The 22,554-nt window shown below is 39.2% G+C and overlaps 1 protein-coding gene across 4 annotated transcripts in view; it reads right to left on the bottom strand.

Moving 5' to 3' along the window:
• The window catches only part of exoc6 (exocyst complex component 6), a 76,746-nt gene that overhangs the window by 51,332 nt on the left and 2,860 nt on the right, over nt 1–22,554 (bottom strand). For all 4 annotated transcript variants that reach the window (XM_061967135.2, XM_061967136.2, XM_061967138.1 and 1 more), the window contains exons 2-5: nt 10,997–11,168; nt 2,475–2,522; nt 623–713; nt 127–172 (exon numbers count right to left, since the gene is read on the bottom strand). In XM_061967135.2, the coding sequence (XP_061823119.1) occupies nt 127–172; nt 623–713; nt 2,475–2,522; nt 10,997–11,168 (357 nt within the window). The remainder of the gene's footprint in view (nt 1–126; nt 173–622; nt 714–2,474; nt 2,523–10,996; nt 11,169–22,554) is intronic.

Here is a 22,554-nt window from a genome sequence, read left to right as displayed (position 1 = left end):
TTCCCACACATTGCAATAAAATAAAATAAAATAAATAAAATATTTGTGAGCTATACATACAAAGACATCTTTCAAACGGTAGTACACACACAAAAAATTATTTAAAAAGGAAGGAAAATTGAATACCTTCTTGATTCCAGCTGTTCCTTTAGTTTGCTATACATTTCTAGAACTGCATAAGGCAAAAATAACAAAAAGAAAGAGGTTTTTGGTTAAGAAGCAAAAATTATAACACAGACAATATCCTGCTGTTTTAACATGTATGCCGTGTCAAAAATGTATGAGGTTCATAACAAATGTCCGTCTCTGACCATCTTAAGTGAATTACTTACAGTCTGTCTTACATAAAAAATACAGGTCCATTCAATTCAAAGAATCATGAAAACCTGGAAACATAACTATCTCTTAAATTAACCACTGTTTCTGATTATATTACAGCGGTACCAACAAGCGCCTGGGTCGGTCAATCTGTAAGGTAGGTAATACAGAATGGGCCATGTAAATGACAACAATGCAATTTTGTGTAAAAAAAAAAAAAAAAGGCTGTCTATCATTCAAATGATTCTGTTAGGTGTGTTTTGTGTTAAGGTAAAATGACTACACACTAATTTTAATGTGCTACCTGGTATACAGAGCTGGAGTTTCTCCACAGTGGTGGTCATGTTCCGCTGTTGTATCCGACAGCGAATCACCTCCTCTGTCTGGGCTGTTACCTGACAGCAAGAACACGAGAAGAATAACGAGAAATACATCAACTGTAATTGTACTCTGAACGATAAACTGACCTTTACCTGCATTTAAGATAATTCAGCTGTAATACCTGCTCTATTTAAACATATACTGTAACAACACATTTGAGACAGTATTTGTCACTACCAATGTAACTTTAATTAAAGGCATCATATGGCTGACTAGTTTTAGGTGTAGTCATGTCCCATTCTTCCTTCTAACATGTTGAAGAAGAAGAAGAAGAAGAAGCAAGAGTCTTCAATCAAAGTGCAAGTCTTGTATATTGCAAAGTACAGTACACTGACTCAACCCCGTAGCCATGCTATTGACTCTTCTAAGGTGTAGCTAAGCCCTTTGACGTGTTTTCAGTCCAAAAAGCTCCTGAATGACAGTCTGAATATAAATCAAGTATATGACATTAATAGTAACTATTCCTAATTGGTCTGAGCCCAGAAACAATTGTGACACATTGTTAGAAGCCTTTAGGGACAATTTAACATGCATATGTAGATATGGTATACACTTAAAGGGGATGTAAGGTGGAGTAGGTGACGAACCCCAAGATGCAGAGATGACGGCAGGCATTGAGCGAGAAAACATGATTTAATGTCCATCAAATAAAGGAAAAAACACAAACCAGAAACTAGGAATAGCCAAAACTGAAAACAGGAACCAGCAAACAGAAAAAACTGGAAACAGCTAATGGCTAACAAGAAAACACGAAACAAAAGAGCTAGGAGAAAGCAAACTACAAATAGCTAACAGGAACAGCTTACCGCAAACAACGACAAGTAGTAGACACGACAGGTAGTAGCTATAACGACAGGTAGTGATGACATCGACAATGACAATAATCCAGCAGTGACTGGAGGGCAGGGCAGGTATAAATAGCAGCTGGCTGATTGACACCAGGTGTGGCCAGGTGCCAATCAGCCACAGCTGAGGGGACAGCACTCAGAGACACAAACAGGAAACTGAACCAAAATAAGAGTGCTGACAGGAAATAAAACAAACACAGAGGAAAAACTAAAACTTAACCAAACTGTCAGGGACAAGCCTGACAGGCGAAGTGCATTTTTATTTTATTTTGCCTATCGTTCACAATCATTATAAGACACAAGAACACACGTGTAGGATTTTAAAGATGATAAAAACGCTTGGAAGATACGGCTAATAGGAGTCAGTGTTGTAGCCTTCAAAACCCTTTAAAACAACTTCAAAACTCTCCATCAACGTTTTATATACACACTGCAAGTATATATTCAATGTAGTAACAGACACGTTTATAACAATATGTAATATGTTCGATATTTACCGTATTTTCATCATTTTGATTAGTCATTGCCTGAAGTTACTTCTTCCGCGCATTGATTTCCATTTCCATAGCAGCGCAATGTCACTTCCAGCAAAAACTTGCGTTCCTACTTACGGATTCAAACACAAGTGTGTTCTAATCATGGCAGACTTGGTAATAGACAACTGTGACGACTATTTTTGGACAAATGAGGATTCACAACCTTATCTTTTTGAAGCGGAATGAACGGAGGATGAACTACTGTTTATAGAAGCGAGCACGGTGAAGAGGGTGAAATGTTGGAGCAGACGGAAGCAGAGAGAGAAAGGTCTGCATGACACAAAGCTGCAAATGTAGAATTTGGAGACAAGCTTTTTCGACATCTTTCTAAGCAACAACAAGCATATGGTACGATGAGCAAAAGATTACAGTACGACATACGAGCGCTTACCTCTCTCCCAGCTTCTTGCAGTCTTCGATTAGTGTCCGTCACTTGGCTCTTAAAAAATAAACACACACAGAGTGTTTCAATAAATAGTTTGTGTTCCCTTCTATTCAAAACACCCATTACGTGTGAGTAAGTTTGGTGATATTTGTATTGCTCTCGTTAATTTTTATTCAGGTCCTGCTGATGTATGTATGCATTATATGTCTGTCTGTATTCATTACTTTCTACCGCTTATGATGTTCAGGGTCAAGTTTGAACTGGAGCCACTACAAGCATAGACACATGTAGACAAATGGTGACAAGTAGACTAGGGTTGGGACAATACATCAAAATCAAATTAATATTGCATTGTTTGCTCCTAAAGGGGCGTTGCACCAGTGTAGATGACCAACATCGTTGGGACACGGTTCACGGCGGTATTAAGAAAAGCCATTAACCGTGTCCCAACAATGATGGAAAGCTTTACTCAACACATTTTCAACACAGCCCCAATACAGATTACCGCGATAATAACAAAGATGATTTTTTTGAATGAAGCGCAAAGACTCAAAACAACGCAATTTTGACCAATATTACTTTTTTAAATAAAACAAGAGCCAACAACCTTGTAAAATGAAGGCTGAATGTTTTAAACAGACAAATGAACTGATTTTATCGAACTGTATATAGATTGTAACATAACCACTGACATCATGAAATTATCCCTATTTTTGGCTAATATTGTATTGCAAATAATCCTGTGATTTGTATCCCTGGTATAAATGTTAGAATCTCTAATAAACAACCTTGCATTTATTGGACTAAGAACAAACCCAAACACACACAGGAGAAAAAATGCAAACACAACACTAGCGTGAGGTACACACAAAAAGACCAGGTGGTGTTGATTACTGTCTGACCAAAGACAGCGAATGCCTGATTATCTTATGTTGGGGTTGCGAATCGAACACTTCCCAGTGTATTAATTCCTTGGAATCACTTGCCATTTTGTCAAGAAATTCTCTTAATAGTTCTTCCGGGTGGGGATGACGTCATTACACAACATGCGTAGTGACGTCAGATTGCCCAAATGGCAGTGCCTGGTCAGGACAAACAATAACATTTTACAAGAAAAGATTGCAAAAGCACAACTTGTTATAATTAATAAGGCTGCTATTTCATCATGAGGAGGACATACGAGCAATATGCTGAAACATTTGAACACGCAACATAAAATAATTATAAATAAAAGTCACGTTTTTGAACTGCTCCGATTGCATCCCTGAAGCAGTAACGCTAGCACGTCATCTGAATACAACAGGTACTAACTCACCGCCTATCATGTTACCACTATTACATGTTAAATTGAAATGAATGCTTTCACATTTAGATGAGCATGATGAGAAACGGATTCTGACTGGCTCCGAGGCAGGCTGCCGCAGTTCATGTCTGCCGCTAGACGGATGTCACCGAGCAGCGACTAAATTTGTGGTCAAAAGCTTGCACACTTTTGCCACAGTGACACTCCTAACTTTTGGTAGGTGAATGGTCAATTGTAGTCAGAGAAAAGTTGCATGTTTTTCTACCACCAGATTCTCTTAGTCATTATATTATACAGGTGAAATTCAAAAAATGTTAATATCGTGTACAAGTCCATTCATGTCAACAATTAATTTCAAATGTGCAACTAATATGTGATATTAACTCATTACATGCAAAGTGAGGTATCTCAAGCCTTTATTATCATGTTGATGATCTTGACTTACCCCACATTTTCTGAGATTGAACTGTTAGCCACAATTATCAAAATTATAACCAATAAAGGCTGGACATATCTAGCTTTGTATGTAATAAATTAATATCACATGTTACTAAATGTTACATTCTTGTGTAATTTCCACATTATTTGTTTTCTTAAATTCTACAGAAGAATATTTATTTAGTAATTTTTTTTTTATTTATTTTTTTTTAAGTACCTTTTTTTCTTCTATGCTACGTATGTGACCTCACTGTAAGCTTTGTAAGGTCATGTTACCTCTAAACTCAACAAAATTGAGGCTAATCCACCATTTTTTCTCTGTTTTTCCCAAATAAGAATTGGCAAGAGAACCGTTAAGGAACCGAATCGTTAAGCAGAATCGAAAGTAGAATCGGAACAGGAGAAATCTTATCAATTACCATCCCTAATCTTATGTCTAATAAAATTGTCAAATAAGATTGTATTGTGGGGTCTGAGGTGTGTTAAAAGTGAATTTGTCCAGATTGTTGGCCCCAAAACACGTTGGAAATATTTATGACCAAAGCTCTTCATGTCGGTTGGGAAAGCCGACAGCGCCCGAGTCATCGCTCCGTGAATTGCGACATAGTATGTTAAGTAGCCAATCAAGAAGCTAAAAAAGCATTGGGGCTCCTTCGTTGAGAACATATTCACCTCTATCTCACTTAGTAGATTATCGTTTTAAAGCCATCTTCATAATTTTCTCCACATTTTTATTTTACTTATTTTTAATTTGACTTTGGGATTTTTCTGACAAAATTAGACCACCACCTCTCGTATGTCCTCTTCTGTATTGCTGCTTGCTATAGTGGTTGCTATATTATGTTTTTTATTTTGTTTTGTTTTTTGAGTATTAGAGTCTAGAATCGTTACGTGTGTGTTGTGCTGTGTTGTTATTATCGCAGCACACCACACACATAACAATCAAAACTGCTCAATGCCTGTATTTATCTTTACGCAAGGGGTCTGTTTCAGACAAAGAATAATTTCAGATTAAATTTTTTTTTTTAGATGTGTAGTATGTAGCAGCCTTAAGAGATTTAAGACAAGATAATTCTCAGAACCTCTTTGCTGTAAAACTGAAATGCTTAACCACATGTGCTGTTGACTGACAGATGTAATCATGTCTAATCTAAACAATATTTAAAAACACTGATTCTTTAATTAATGATATATTCAATAGGTTCATACAGACAAGAAATCACTGTCTGTCAGCATGTCCTCTATGCATCTGCCCCTCCTCTACATGCCCTCGCTTTTCCCTCTCTACTACCCTTCCTGCAGCTGCTCAACCTTGTAATCAGCTCATTGTCCATGAAGGGGCAAGGACAAAGGCAGGCAAATTCAGATTAACCAGGCAGCAGGGACCTGAACCCATCAGCAGTCCACTGGGCCTTTCATGGAGTTTAATGGCTTGTGACAGGCTCTTTCTCACAGATTCAGTGACAAACTTCTCGATTCTGGATGGGGATTTTTGAACTATCTGCTCCTGTCACACGGCTGAGAGCGATGACCCAATTGACCAGTCGGCTTTTTATGCAATTCTTTCAACAAGGAAACATCCAAACCAGCGGGACAAACTGCATAATCACTTTTTCTACACTCCACCGTGGCACAGCAAGTTATGGTTGGAGCACAGGTATAAATTACATTTCTAGTAACGGCCGCCACAAACCAGCAGGAAACGGGTGTCCTCATTCTGACCTACAACATTTTTGGTTTCCATATTTCAGTTTTCACGAAGGAAATTTTAAATTTAAAACACATTTAATGGCCAGAATTACGGTAGATGCAGTCGTATCTGCTAGAACTGAAACAGATAAACTCTACTAACAACTACAGTATAAACTGTTCAGGTGTTACCTTGAGACGGAATAGAATGGGGGTCCTTAATTTAAAGATTAGATTAAATATAAAATTAAGATTAAGAAATCCAGTTAGGGAAAATGTCCATAAACCAAGGTAAGAAACAACAAAACATTCATTATAAGGGCATAGATTAGATCCTGCCAATTAATAGCTCAGCATTTGCTTCCCTGCATATTCACAAATTGTATTTGTCTGCTTTAAATTAAATTATTTTTTTTTAATGCTGAATTTAATCAAAAGTGGTTGGGTGGCGCTATCTGCAGGCGAAAACAAGTGTTGCATCTAATGTTCCTACAGAGGGTGCTGTCACATAAATACATTATTGATTATGCTCAATATTTTCCAGCATTGGAAGATGTTTTGACAAGAAAAATTGTGTAACCAAATGTTTTGTAAGTAAACTGCTGTATACTGTAAGCTTTGTGTATTTTGTAAAGTGTAAAACAACATTTAAATTATGTTTAATAACTGTGAAAGGCATATTATAAAAGTATAAAAATAGGCATGTTCACCCTCCCTCTCCTGTGGCCCCCACTTGCCTGCACTACACTATTGATTCAAGCCCATGGCCTGTTTACTTGTCCCATCAGTTCTATTCTGCTGTATTACTTTCTGCAATTTCACTGATTTAGCAGACTATTTCCACTCTTGCCTGGAGTCGTTCTTTTTTTATATTTTGTGCAACATTGCCGTTGTCATTAATTTAAACGACACGCCGTTGCCATTAGTTTAAACGACCCGCCTTTGTGATACATATAATTGTAAGTGAGCCGGCGGAGGCTTTGACATTAGCATATTGTAAGTATTTGTATTCTATTTTCATTTTGAATTGTGTTGGTTATGGAGTGGTGACATTAGGGTCATTTTGTGACACCCCTAGTTTGTGCGTGTACAGTGGCATGCAGTGACACCGGGCCCTAGACCACCTCTTCAAAGCGTGCCAAAAGAGCGGAAGTGGACGCCTGGGTGCGATTCAGAGCACTGACACTGCTTTAGGTGTTTTATCTGATAAATAATGCACAAAGACATTTATTTTATTTTAAAAATCACATTGGGGTCAAAGTTGGGCTCTTGTGATCACTACTGGCAGTTGTGAAATTAAATAAGTCAACAAGCTTTCTTACTGGGGATGCTGAAAAAACTTGACCGGTTACTACTACTCAGTTGGGGTGCAACAATTTGTCGACATTGTCGACAAATGTCAATAAAATTTGTCGCTGACAAATTTGTCGAATTAGTCGTGACATCATCACTCGTGTTTTTCCGAAAGGGACGCGAGTCAGCACCGCCACTCGCATCAACATCGCGGTTGAAAACATGTAAAGTGTGGGAATATTTCCTTTTATTCTTGTTAAAAATATTAATACCTTGCTCAATTTGCAAAGCAGATCTTGCTTTCATGACAGTATACCTCTGATAGAGGAGTATTGAAAGTGGAGGATTGTCAGACATCTGGAGGATGCGTTCTCAACTCGATAAGAGTGTTAGTGTTAGTGCTAGAGATGAAGTTGTGTGAAAAATTAATTTAAGTATCATTTTAGCCAAAGTGCGGCAGGTAAAGTTTCAAGTACTTCACTTTTTAAAGCAGCCTCAATTTGCAATGAAATAAAGAAAGGCACAATAACAAACGTCAATCACATGTGCGTACACACACACACACACGTAGGCATGCACAAGCACACAGGTATACAGGCACACACGCACACCAACTAAACCAGTGGTTCTTAACCTGGATTCGATCGAACCCTAGGGGTTCGGTGAGTCGGCCTCAGGGGTTCGGCAGAGCCTACGCCGCTGAGGTCAAGACACACCCGACTCATCGTGTAAATAAAAACTTCTCCCTATCAGCGTAATACCCCCAAACAATGTACCTTTGCGTCGGATGAAAAGAGCACAGCTCCCTCCCCCCATTCTCACCACATTCTACAGAGGCACTATAGAGAGCCTACTGACCAACTGCATCTCTGTCTGGACTGGGGCCTGCAGTGCCTCAGACTGGAAGTCTCTGCAGAGAGTGGTGAGGACGGCAGAAAAGATCATCAGGACTCTTCTTCCTCCTATCCAGGAGATCACAAAAAGCCGCTGCCTGACCAGGGCTAAAAAAATCTACAGAGATTCCTCCCACCCCCACCAAGGACTGTTTTCACTGCTGGACTCTAGAAAGAGGTTCCGCAGCCTCCGTAGCCGAACCTCCAGGTTCTGTAACAGCTTCTTCCCTCAGGCCGTAAGACTCTTGAACGCATCATATTAATCCCCTCAATTCCCCCCAAAAACGAATTAACTCGCTGGAATACAAAGACAATATAACATACATCCATAAACGTTGATGCATATGCAAAAGTGCAATATATTTATCTGTACAGTAATCTATTAATTTATATCTGCACCTTATTGCTCTTTTATCCTGCACTACAATGAGCTAATGCAACAAAATTTTGTTCTTATCTGTACTGCAAAGTTCAAATTTGAGTGACAATAAAAAGAAGTCTAATCTAACTAACTAATTTTCCATCTGATTTGCAGGTGTGTAATTTGTTGTGAGTTCATGCACTGTGTTAGTTTTGTTCTTTGAACAAGGTGATGTTCATGCACGGTTCATTTTGTGCACCAGTAAAAAAACATTTAACTTTGTCTTGAATTTGAAAAAAAAACCAACATTTTATTTTTCACTAAAGAAGGGTTTGGTGTATGCGCATATGAAACTGCTGGGGTTCGGTACCTTCAACAAGGTTAAGAACCACTGCACTAAACTATAGGCACCAACCAATGCATTGGTATCATAAGATTAAACATACAATTTATTAGATAGCTAAAAAGTTAGGAATTATTCAATGATACAATTATGTGCATTGAGTCTATGAGAGTGCTAAAAATAGTAAGGAGTTAATCAATAATCAATAATATACCAGTATGCAGCTTTTTAAACGCATCATCACAAAATGTTTGTTTCCTTAAGAGAGTGAGTTTTGTTGTTTTATTGTTTTTTGTCAACGCTGCTATTTTACCTGTCTTTTTTACTTACATAAAAAACATTTCTGTTTTATTTTGCATTTTTCCTGTCCTCACTTTTAAATAGACAAAAGTTTAACAGTTATTTACATTTTTGTAACAGCCCAATGAGCAGCAAAGTTACAGAATAAATAAATAATAATGAATTAATTAGTCATCTTTGTTGTTAGTAAGAACATGCCTAAAAATATTTCAAACTGAATTTAAAAGTTGATGGCCAAATTAAGAGCCACAAAAATCGACAGTGCACCTTATAACCTGGTGTGTATGTAATGTACGGAATAATTCTGGTTGTGCTTACCGACCTAGAAGCTATTTTATTTGGTACATGGTGTAATGATAAGTGTGACCAGTAGATGGCAGTCACACATAAGAAATATGTGTAGACTGCAAGATGACGCCAGTAAACAACACCAAAACATTACACATGGCGCTCAAAAATCTGTCAAAATGTTTTAGTACAACTTTGGTAAATTATAAAGCCGCACTGCTTGATGAATTGAATTGTCGGAGCATTATGGCTGCTGTAGTCAGACGTACTGTGCTTCAACATATTAGCAGACATATTATCTGGCGTTTTGTTTCTTTAATATTATGCAAAATCAACTTTTCCTACCTTCTGGTTCCTACTGATGTGTATTTGGGATTTGCATAAATCCTGAAAATGTGCGTGCGTTCGCCATTGTAGTCTGTGCCGACACCGTAGTCGATAAGCTCCTTCTTTTTCTCTATCTTTTTGTTATGGGGCATTCATCCTCCGCTGTAACCATTTCAAATATAAAGTAGCGTAAAGTTCTAACTTATATCTGTCACGAGACCTGCTATAGAAGCCCTAAAAACTACCGGTGTAATGGGTTTATATAATTCACCAGCAGAACTTTAGTTATTAGAGAGTTCCGGAGAGATGGATTTTCACGGGACACATTTCCGGCGTTGCTGTTGCACTAGTGAGCCACGGATAAGGAGATGCTGCTCCGTTAGATTTAAGTAAAGCCCGAAGGTCATTACAACAGTTAGCTCCATCTTTTGACACTTCTACAACTCCCGTCCTTGCACGCTACACCGGTACAACAAAGATGACGAGGAAAAGACACTGTCGAAGTGGAGCCACGTAAATAAGACCACCCACAAAACGGCGCATCTTGAAGCGACTGTCAGAAAGCGACTTGAAGATGGTCTGTAAAACATAATCTATGCAACATTTTGACCAAAGACATACCATGACATAATGTAGACCACAAAGAAGTGTTTTAAATTTAGAAAGAAAATCATATGACCTTTTTTTTGCGCCTTGTATCCGGTGCACCTTTTGTATGAAAATAGACCTCAATAGACCCGCTCATCGGCATTGCGCCTTATAATACAGTGCGCACTATGGTCCAAAGAATATGGTAATGCTTTATATTCCAACTAGTCGTTAAGATAGTCGATTACTAGTCGACTATCAAAGCAGTTCTAAGTTGCAGCCCTACTACTTAGGAAAATTAGCAGCCAAAAAAAAAACTGAAGTGGTGACAACAGTTACTTAAAATATGGTTTTGTTGCTTCAATGCTAATGAGTGCCTGTTTTGTTTTGATATTTTTGGATTAAAGTTAAAAGGAATTATCCAGCACTTTTGCATTGATGACAGTGTTTTTTTCCAATCAAGGACTAAGTGTTGGGCGACTACCAAACAATGGACGGTAAAAACACTTTTCCTGTCAACCTCATACATCAAACAAACATGTTATAATCTTCTTCCTGGAAAACAAACTCACGACGTGTAGAGATACTGTTTTGCTTGTCTGTGTTTTACACACAATACATAGTAAATAAACACATTCGATTATTATATAGTCCTTGTGTTTGTGAAGTATGGCCTGTTAAGACTTTTCAAAAGTTGTTGCTTACCATAAGTTTCTCTGCATCTGTGCGGACTTTGAGCAGCTCTGTAATTGCATCCACAAAGCCTTGGTGGTGAAAATTGCACATCTTCTCGATCTCACGGTCATGGTTCCTTATCCTGGCATCCAGCTTCTCCATAAAGCGCTTGTGTGCATTTGGCTGGTCATTGTAGATTGATCTAGCATAGAAATGTACAGTCAGGAACAGAGAAGTGCTAAATGTCAGTGGTTCTCAACTGGTCACATACTGAAACTCACAATTTTCCAAGGAAATTAAGTCACAACCCCACTTCCATAGTCAAAGTAGCGGTGTAAAAAAAAAAATCGCTTTTCAGATTAATCATGATTTCTTTTTGTAACGATTATCAAACGATTACAAAAAAATCTAAAAATTGATTAAAAAAATAATAAATCTTGATTCATTTTTTAGGGGCTGCAATTCTATTCCAAAGCGCTAGGGAACCGTGTTTTCTTGGTGACCAACCACAACGCTTGTTGACCTCCTATTAGCTTCCTGTGTGTAGGAATGTAGCTGTAGTAAACAAAGACAACTCAACATTCCACAGTGTTGTTGGAGCAGGAACTAATAATTTAGAAAAAACGGGCACTTTTTTGTGCATATTGCTTCAAAACCTTGGTTGAAGACATTCGCGAAGGTGTGCTGTGCAACCCCTGAACGAGTTGAGGCATAGGACATATAGGAAGAAAAAAATGATGTACTAACAAGCCAACCAATCACAGCTCTTTGGTCTATGTCACGGCTGACGCAAAGCCATACTTTTTTGAAGGTGCACGAAAAGGTCCGCCGCCGGCTTCAGATTGGGAGGAGTCACCCTTCGTCAGTCACGCAAGCTACAGTATGTGACGCAAGAGCCTATTTCAGCCTTTAGTAGGTGTACAAAACATGTTTGATTGTTGCGAGAGCCACTTAGGGCCTGATTTACTAAGATGTAATAACCTCGCACTAAACAGCGTGTGCTATCTAAATAATAGCGTGTACTATTAGTGGGCCTGTTGCGTGCGATTTACTAACACTGCGTGTGCAATTAAAAAGTGGCGCAAACCGCCTTTTTAAGGGCATTTTAGGAGTCATGCAGGGCATCTATGTTGACACCACTTCATTTTTTTAACCGCTGAAGGTGCATGCGAGGTAAGCTGCACTACTCTGCTCAACATGCAAGAAATGCAGACTTCAAGAAAGTTTTTTTCATATAGGAGATATATTAATAATATATAGGCCTATTCTATGTGAAAAAAACGACCGTCATTAAAAAATTAAAAAAATTAAAAAAAACAAGTGGTAGAAAATGGATGGATGGAAAAAAATGTAATGACAAAACGCATCAATTGAATTCGTCTTAATCAGCCCCTTAAAGCCCCACTTAAGAACGTTCAATTTGGTGGCGCGAGTGGATCAAAGCGGTTGTGTTTTGCCAGAAGAAGCCCGCATTTCCCATCAGGACTCGCACGTATAACGTCAAACTGACATTATGTCCGCTGTAACATTGGCACAATTATTACGTCTCTAATAGCTATGCTGATGTTAAATAGCAGACACTATCAACAAATGATCTTGGATTGCGCTACAAACATGACGCTACCACCAAGAATGTATCAGAGCGGATGCAGGTCGGAAGCAAAGAAAAACCGGCAGGAGACTTTTTTCGAAGGAAGTAGTGTGAAACTATCACGCTGGTGGTTATTCATTTCTATCATGCAATCATCATAGCATTATCATTTTGATTTGAGCATTGAAAGTCCCTTACTAGTTTAGCAAGAACAGAGCCAAAGCAGCATTGGTGTGAAATCCTGTGTCTTTGAGCTCACGTCAGCGAGTGACAGCCGGGGTAATGTTGATCCTGACTGTACTTTTATCTAGGTGAACTCTGTTTTTCTTTTTTTGTCTCCTCAGAAAAAACTTTTCGTTTCTTTGGTTGTTTTGGAACTTCTGTCATGATGGCAGTAGTTGCACATAGGAGTACGCATCGACTTCCATCTTTGTAACGAATAGGGAAAGGAGAAGTGACGTATGCCGTAAGGCAAGTCAGCACATTTGTAGTATTTTGTGTGGCAGAGTTCCTGCCACTCTCCTTAAAGTTGCTTAGTGCCAGTGAGAGTGATACAGATCCCCTCAGGCCATGACAGAGATGTCATTCAACTCGTTGTAAGTCGATGCTATGAAAAAGTTATGAAAATATTTTATGAAGGTTGAAAAGTTACTTGGTACTGTTATAAGTAATCGAGCAGGTATGAAATTATAAAAGGATGTTGCTGAATAGACAATGTGTCTAATGTTTTTTATTTCCGACTGTCTAAATATGTTGAAACCTCAACGTAGGACAGTCTGTCCGTCTTCTGTCTTTGCAGCGCGAGCACTGCACACTCACAGCCATGTGTGTAACTGTGTTAGTTTGTACGCCTTATTCTGCTCAATTAAGAGGCGCAATCCCCTTTGCACATTTTAGTAGAATAGCTTTGCATGTACTATCTTTAATAAATCAGGCCCTTTGTGTAATTAGCAGCATGTTGAAAAGGTTTGATGAACACTACAAGTTTGTATTTTTCTTAAAAAAAACCCCAACCCATCAGATTCTAACATTAGGTGCTGCAGGAGGCCCCAACTGTGCTCTACCTGTATGTCTGCATAACAGTAAAATTACAGATAAATGTGCTCTTATGTTGTCAAGTGCTCACATTCAGCCATATTTTATTGATGATGATTGCTGCATTTCTGTGTGTGTGCCTGCACAGTTGAACCTCTATAATTGGTAAGACCCCCACAAAGCTCAGATTATAACTTAAACCGTGTGCTGTGGGTCATGTTTTGATTAGCATTAGTAAGCAAGTTAAGTTAATTCAGCAAATGCAGTTTTTATTGTATTTTGGTGTAGCTCCAGATAATATTGGATGTTCTAGAGCAGTGGTTCTCAACCTTTTTTCAGTGATGTACCCCCTGTGAATTTTTTTTTAATTCAAGTACCCCCTAATCAGAGCAAAGCATTTTTGGTTGAAAAAAAGAGATGAAGAAGTAAAATACAGCACTATGTCATCAGTTTCTGATTTATTAAATTGTATAACAGTGCAAAATATTGCTCATTTGTAGTGGTCTTTCTTGAACTATTTGGAAAAAAAGATAGGTTTTTATTTATATTTATAAAGGATTTTTGAATTGTTGCTATTTTTAGAATATTTAAAAAAAATCTCACGTACCCCTTGGCATACCTTCAAGTACCCCCAGGGGTACGCGTACCCCCATTTGAGAACCATTGTTCTAGAGAAACGTACTCCTAGGCCACATCTGTGCTAAGAGACAGTGCCAGGGAGAAGCCGGAGCACGTCATGAAATGTCAACAAAATATGTTGACATTTCCTTTCCTTTTCTCCTGGTTCATATTTACCATTAGTCACAAAAATATCAATAATTATTGATATCGACCAACATAAAAAACTTGTGATACATCTTTCAGCCATATCGATTATCGCCCAGCCCTAAGGACAGCCATTAATATCTTATTTTCTTTGACTTTATTTAATCTCAGTCGAATGGAATAATTTAATCATTTTGTTACTATGCCTAATATTATTTTGTATAAGTTATTAAAACTGTTCACAAATAAGTTGGTGGATTTTTAGTGTGCATGCCTGAAATCATTGTCCTGTGTTTTATTTTAATTCTGAATTGAAATGCCAACACATGTTTAAGTAAGAAAAGCATCGGAATGAATATTGACAATAAATTGATACCAGAATTGGCAATGTAAAGTTAAAGTTAAAGTTCCAGCGATTGTCACACACACACTGGGTGTGGTGAAATTTGTCCTCTGCATTTGACCCATATCCATGTTCACCCCCTGGGAGGTGAGGGGAGCAGTGAGCAGCGGCGTGTGCTGCGCTCGGGAAACATTTGGTGATTCAACCCCCAATTCCAACCCTTGATGCTGAGTGCCAAGCAAGGAGGCAATGGTTTCCATTTTTTGTATAATATCATATAGTCGAAAACAATATTTGTCTGGTTTTCTTTTTTATGTTTACAAACTCAGGAAATAAGTCCCTAGACACAGAAGGGCTTTAAGGGCAAAAATCTAAAGATTTAAATCACAGCCAATAGTAGGAAATCATTTCGATATTTAATTGATATTATTACACCATCATCCAGTGTTTTTGTTTGAAGCGATTACCCTTTTCGCAATTTGAATGGTTCGTACAGCTGAAAACAGCGCAAGCGTGGGGCATTTTTTTGGAGAAAGGCTAAATGGCGCCCAGTACCCATCGAGAACCAATACTGGCTTGACCACCACCACCATATTCAATGAGCCAGACGTGAGCCAAACAGGACGTCGTGTAAATCCAAGCGCAAAAAAAAGGACAATGTTGTCATTAATTAGTACATTAGTACAACATTTCAGTTTTTTATGTTGTATTATTCCTTTTGCTCTATTTTTCCATTTGTACTGTACTGTTTCATTTCTACAATGTGCCATAGGCCAATAAAAAAGGGGCAAATGACCCAAAGTCACACTTTGGACACTCCTGATTGACATATTGTTTTAACGGAAAGGAAAAGTGTTCTCAAACGACGGATGAGAGCCTCTGTGCTCCGGCTTCTCCCTGGCACTGTCACTAGCCATGATCTAAACTAATATAAACTCCTTTCTGATTCCAATGTACACATTGAACGTACTACAGGCTGTCTCTTAGCACAGAAGGATCTAACTATACTCAGAGGAATATGACACAGAGGTGTCTACAACAGGAAGTGAATCCGTGTGACATCACATAAACCAGACGGGCAACAATCATTTTGCCTTTACCAGTAAAACACAATCCTCAAACCTTTACAAACAGTAGAAGGTAAAGATACTTAAACATTGAAATACAAATAATATGGCTCTTAAGTCAAAACAATATTTAATGTTTCTTCTGCCATGAAATTACATGATGTCTATTTGTTTTATTATTTAAATAAAATGTGGTTAAATTATTTCAGTGTGTGTACTTTTTGAGCACATTTAATAATACCATGGTAATAAAAATAACAGTGATAATGTTGGTCACAAAAACCGTGACATAAAATGTTCATGTTACAGCCCTAATACATACCATCAAACCCCAGAATAGTACAATAATAACATATTACACTTTTAAAAAATGCTAGGAAACAACATATGGGTGGGTTAATATGAAAAATGAAAATGTAGGCAGATTCAGGAATCTTAAGTTCAAGTTTAGAGGAAGTTGACAAAAAGGATGAAAATGAGGAGAAAATGCAGCTCGTTTACTATATACTTGATATCTAAAACAACAGCTCCATCTAGTGGCGGTAAAATTACAGGCAACAGTGGCACATTTTGAAAGGTTTTCGTGAACACTTCTCAAATTATATGACAAGCTGGAAGAACTCAGAACCAAACAATGTGTTATATACTGAAACTATTAAACTAGCTTAACACCTTATATTACAGGGAAACACTATGGGCGTATTGCTGTGACACCACTACAACATACATAATTAAAACCAGAAAATAAATGAAATAGACACACGCACAACAACATTCAAAAGCACATAACATCCATCCATCCATCCATCTTCTTCCGCTTATCCGAGGTCGGGTCGCGGGGTCAGCAGCTTAAGCAGGGAAGCCCAGACTTCCCTCTCCCCAGCCACTTCGTCCAGCTCCTCCCGGGGGATCCCGAGGCGTTCCCAGGCCAGCCGGGAGAGATAGTCTTCCCAGCGTGTCCTGGGTCTTCCCCGTGGCCTCCTACCGGTCGGACGTGCCCGAAACACCTTCCTAGGGAGGCGTTCGGGTGGCATCCTGACCAGATGCCCGAACCACCTCATCTGGCTCCTCTCGATGTGGAGGAGCAGCGGCTTTACTTTGAGCTCCCCCCGAATGACAGAGCTTCTCACCCTATCTCTAAGGGAGAGCCCCGCCACTCGGCGGAGGAAACTCATTTCGGCCGCTTGTACCCGTGATCTTGTCCTTTCGGTCATGACCCAAAGCTCATGACCATAGGTGAGGATGGGAACGTAGATCGACCGGTAAATCGAGAGCTTTGCCTTCCGGCTCAGCTCCTTCTTCACTACAACGGATCGATACAGTGTCCGCATTACTGAAGACGCCGCACCGATCCGCCTGTCGATCTCACGATCCACTCTTCCCCCACTCGTAAACAAGACTCCGAGGTACTTGAACTCCTCCACTTGGGGCAAGATCTCCTCCCCAACCCGGAGATGGCACTCCACCCTTTTCCGGGAGAGAACCATGGACTCGGACTTGGAGGTGCTGATTCCCATCCCAGTCGCTTCACACTCGGCTGCGAACCGATCCAGTGAGAGCTGAAGATCTTGGCCGGAGGAAGCCATCAGGACCACATCATCTGCAAATAGCAGAGACCTAATTCTGCAGCCACCAAACCAGATACCCTCAACGCCCTGACTGCGCCTAGAAATTCTGTCCATAAAGGTTATGAACAGAATCGGTGACAAAGGGCAGCCTTGGCGGAGTACAACCCTCACTGGAAACGTGTCCGACTTACTGCCGGCAATGCGGACCAAGCTCTGACACTGATTATACAGGGAGCGAACTGCCACAATAAGACAGTCCGTTACCCCATACTCTCTGAGCACTCCCTACAGGACTTCCCGGGGTACACGGTCGAATGCCTTCTCCAAGTCCACAAAGCACATGTAGACTGGTTGGCACATAACATAGTTTGATAAATGTTGTTTTGATTGGTTATTACTGGACCAAAACAACTTACAAAAGAATTTACACAACATTTCAGCCAGCCAGAAAAAAACATTGTCCCCTCACACCTCACCCGCCCTAATATTTCTAAACTGATGAATAACATTACAAAACATCTCTGACAAAGCATGATTGCAATGTAAGACATTTTTATTTTGTTAATGTCAGGGTTTCCCCTAAATTGCAAAAATACATGTGGCGGTGGAGGCGTGGTTATTGTACAATGCTGCTTATTGTACAATGTACTTTGTTGAGAATTTTTTTGTTTGTTTGTTTTCGAGAGATTTCCCCAATCTTTTTAGTCACTTTTTCGTTAATAAAAAAAACTGCCAACAAATCTAGCATCTATTTCTGGTGTTATTAGAGACTGTACTAGTGCTTACAGACTCTGTTTGGATATTATTGCGCCACATCTGTGACGAAAAGCACACTTGCTTCGCGTTGCTGGGATCCTTTCTCTCATTAAAAGCCGTCAGTAGCACGCAAATAATAAACTATATATAGCATTCACACTGTAACTACCTGCTGGTGTTAATGTGTATGTTAGTGTGTTATGTCGGTCATTTCTCCCCTGGTCTGTGAACCACACCATCTCGGCGGAGAATAAACAAGTGTTGTGTGTCTAGGAGTAAAGCACAGAGGCAGACGTGTGTGCAGAGAGGAAATACTTGCTGGAATTGGGCCCATTGTTATCATAAAATTGGCAATAAAAGCTAAAAAGAAAGTCAGACTTTGTTTGTATTCTTCTGGACGCTATAATACATTATATGACTTTATTTTGTTAGGTGGGACGGTTAATATGAAGCCGTACATTAAGGAGAAACCCTAAATGTAGTTAAACCTGATGTATAGTGTAGCGCTTTTATTTTGAAGCCAATGTTTTGAGAAAGTGTCTTGACATGTTTTAATGTCGGATCAACTGCAATAAAAAAAGGCTCCTTTCAACATCCTGACGACCGTCTTTTATTCCTGTTGAACTTTTATGTCATCTTACCGACTAAAGCAGTCACAGTAACAATCTAAATGTTATGTTTTCACTGCACCTTAACCGTAATCTGCACACGGAAGTGAAGCACCACCCACCTCTAAAACGACGCACGCAGCAAGCGTTTGCTGCAGGGATGTTGTCCCTTCTCACAGCGAAAAATAGTCCTTTTTTGTCGGGAGAAAAACTTGCCATGGCTTAGAACCTGAAATTTCCATGAGGTAGACTTTCTTTTGTCCATTTCTGCTCGCTTGTAGCTCATGAGTAGCAAGTGAACAGCAGCCAAGTGAATGAAACAGGAAAAGTCACCTCGACTGTATGGCAGTTTTTTGGACTTTTTTTTTTTAAACAGACCATAGTCCTTCGCACATCTTTTCTTTTCAACCCTTGTCCCTTCACTATTTGAATGTAAGGAAACAACAACAGGTAGGAACTATAGTGCAGGACTATGTAAATAAAATAAATAACAAAATATAACAAATGTGCTAATAACTTGGTCCAACAATATTTAGATAATTACTGCGTAAAATAAATCATTTCCATCCTTAAATAAGAATAACCCACCAAATTAAATGTTACACAGTCGTAACTTCCTTGCAGTAAACCCTGCAAAAAATGGTTCTTCTCAGGTATCTCTATGTTTACATTTTCACACTTTGCACTAATTTGTTACACTTTCGTAAGCATTTCTTAAATACATTTTAATTTCTAAATTTAACGAGGTCATTGTTAAGTTTTTATTGTGATTTTAGAATTTTGTTTACACTGATTGAGTGTTGTCCATGCTTATGTTGACATTTCCTTTCCTTTTCTCATGGTCCATATTTACAACTAGTCATAAAAATATCAATAATTATTGATATCGACCAACATAAAATACTTGTGATACATCTTTCAGCCACATCAATTATCGCCCAGCCCTAAGGAGAGCCAATAATATCTTATTTTCTTTGACTTTATTTAATCTCAGTCGAATGGAATAATTTAATCATTTTGCTACTATGCCTAATATTATTTTGTATAAGTTATTAAAACTGTTCACAAATAAGTTGGTGGATTTTTAGTGTGCATGCCTGAAATCATTGTCCTGTGTTTTATTTTAATTCTGAATTGAAATGCCAACACATGTTTAAGTAAGAAAAACATCGGAATAAATATTGACAATAAATTGATACCAGAATTGGCAATATAAAGTTAAAGTTAAAGTTCCAGCGATTGTCACACACACACTGGGTATAGTGAAATTTGTCCTCTGCATTTGACCCATATCCATGTTCACCCCCTGGGAGGTGAGGGGAGCAGTGAGCAGCAGCGTGCGCCGCGCTAGGGAATCATTTGGTGATTTAACCCCCAATTCCAACCCTTGATGCTGAGTGCCAAGCAAGGAGGCAATGGTTCCCATTTTTCGTAGTCTTTGGTATGACTCGGCCGGGATTTGAACTCACAACCTCCCAGTCTCAGTGCTGACACTCTAACCCAGGGGTGTCAACGTACGGCCCTAGTTTTATACGGCCCACAGGATGAGTTTGCTATGTATAAAAATTACCCAAAATGTTTGAATGAAACAGCTGTTCTAAATGTGTCCACTAGATGTCGCAATAGCAATTCTTTGTATCTTTGTAGATGATGCTACATATGTATACAAAAAATAAATCACATGATGTTAGAGGAAAATGAGCAAACTACATAAATAACATCCTGTAATATGATTTTGATATTATTTTTTTATCTTGATAGATTGAAAATGAACACCAATGAGTTGACCGATGAACATTATCACATAATTTATTCAGAAAGTTTAAATAACAACAAATAAAGTTAGAATACTATTAACCGCAACATCCATCCATCCATTTACTACCGCTTGTCCCTTTCCGGGTCGCGGGGTGCGCTGGAGCCTATCTCAGCTGCATTCGGGCGGAAGGCGGTGTACACCCTGGACAAGTCGCCACCTCATCACAGGGCCAACACAGATAGACAACATTCACACGCATATTCACACACTAGGGCCAATTTATAAATAGTAAATGGGTTATACTTGTATAGCGTTTTCTACCTTCAAGGTACTCAAAGCGCTTTGACACTATTTCCACATTCACAAACACATTCACACACTGATGGCGGGAGCTGCCATGCAAGGCCCTAACCACGACCCATCAGGAGCAAGGGTGAAGTGTCTTGCTCAAGGACACAACAGACGTGACGAGGTTGGTAGAAGGTGGGTATTGAACCAAGAACCCTCAGGTTGCTGGCACGGTCACTCTCCCAACTGCACAATTTAGTGTTGCCAATCAACCTATCCCCAGGTGCATGTCTTTGGAGGTGGGAAGAAGCCGGAGTACCCGGAGGAAACCCACACAGTCACGGGGAGAACATGCAAACTCCACACAGAAAGATCCCGAGCCCGGGATTGAACTCAGGACCTTCGTATTGTGAGGCACATGCACAAACCCCATGTATCACCGTGCTGCCCTAACATGTAAGTGTAAAAAAACCAACAACATTATGATTTGTACATTTTTCGAATGTGCTTGTTCTATTTTTAAACAAAGAAAATAATCTGAAGTTGTCTTTATTTTTAAGTTATCTTGCCGTGATTTTACCAGTCCGGCCCACTTGAGAGTAGATTTTTCTCCATGTGGCCTCCGATCTAAAATGAGTTTGACACATTAGAACAGTCCTGGGCAATTATTTTGACTTGGGGGGCCAAATTTAGAGAAAAAAATGTGTCTGGGGGCCGGTATATCTATTTTTAGGAAAACTAATACACAACCTCACAATTATGTCTTAATGCTAAAAACGTTATGACAGACCGTCTTAAAAACCGAATGGAATTTTACATGTTCACCCAGAATGTACATGAAAATAAAGAATGTGTGATTTACAATATTAACTATGAAGGATAATACACTGAATATTGACAACATATGAACGTCACACCCCCTCTCAATCGACAAAGTTTACAATCAAGCGAAACACAACAAAATGCAACAAACATAGCAAAATATGAACGTGAAGGGGTAAAAAAAAACAAAAAACACCTACGATATCACTAAGCTTTAGAACTTTGTTGTAAAAAATCTCCTTCCGCGTCTGTCCCTGACACCCGCATTTCAGGCTGGTCGCTCTGGAAACACTCTGTGGAAACGCTCCCCACCCACACTGCTTGGTCTGAGCTGCTGTAACTTAGATTACCATAGTAATTAATTAGATTACCATAGTAACTAGTATATCATGCAAAAGCGCAGATTCCAACCATTGAAACATCACTGCACATCATAATGGCGGCTACAGTTTCGATATTAAAGATCTAAAAAAAATTAAAGCTGCAAGCAGCGATGGACGGGACCGACTTTGACGGCACATAAAATCCAAACTGGAGCAGTAATTAAAACTCTTAGGTCAACTTTTAATCAGAAGGGTTCAATCTCTCTCCTGTGCTAGTTTGAAGCAGACACGACAAACGCGCTCAGAGGAGATAATGTTTGAAAAAAGGTGCCCGGTTTTTACAAAAGTTTTGTTTTGAAGGGGGAATTGCAAACTTCCTGTTGATTTTTGCTGGGGGTTGTCAATCTGTGAAATGTAGGTCTAAGTGAGACCTACATAGAGGTTTTCGTTTCATGTCTCTAAGACAGGGGTCACCAACATTTTTGAAACCAAGAGCTACATCTTGGGTACTGATTAATGCGAAGGGCTACCAGTTTCCATCGATCCATTTTCTACCGCTTATTCCCTTTGGGGTCGCGGGGGACGCTGGAGCCTATCTCAGCTACAATCGGGCGGAAGGCGGGGTACAACCTGGACAAGTCGCCACCTCATCGCAGGGGCTAC

Source organism: Nerophis lumbriciformis, linkage group LG11 (genome assembly GCF_033978685.3).
Source record: "Nerophis lumbriciformis linkage group LG11, RoL_Nlum_v2.1, whole genome shotgun sequence".
Lineage (NCBI taxonomy): Eukaryota > Metazoa > Chordata > Actinopteri > Syngnathiformes > Syngnathidae > Nerophis > Nerophis lumbriciformis.
Note: the sequence above shows the minus strand (reverse complement) of the source record. Positions and strands in the feature narration are given on the sequence as shown.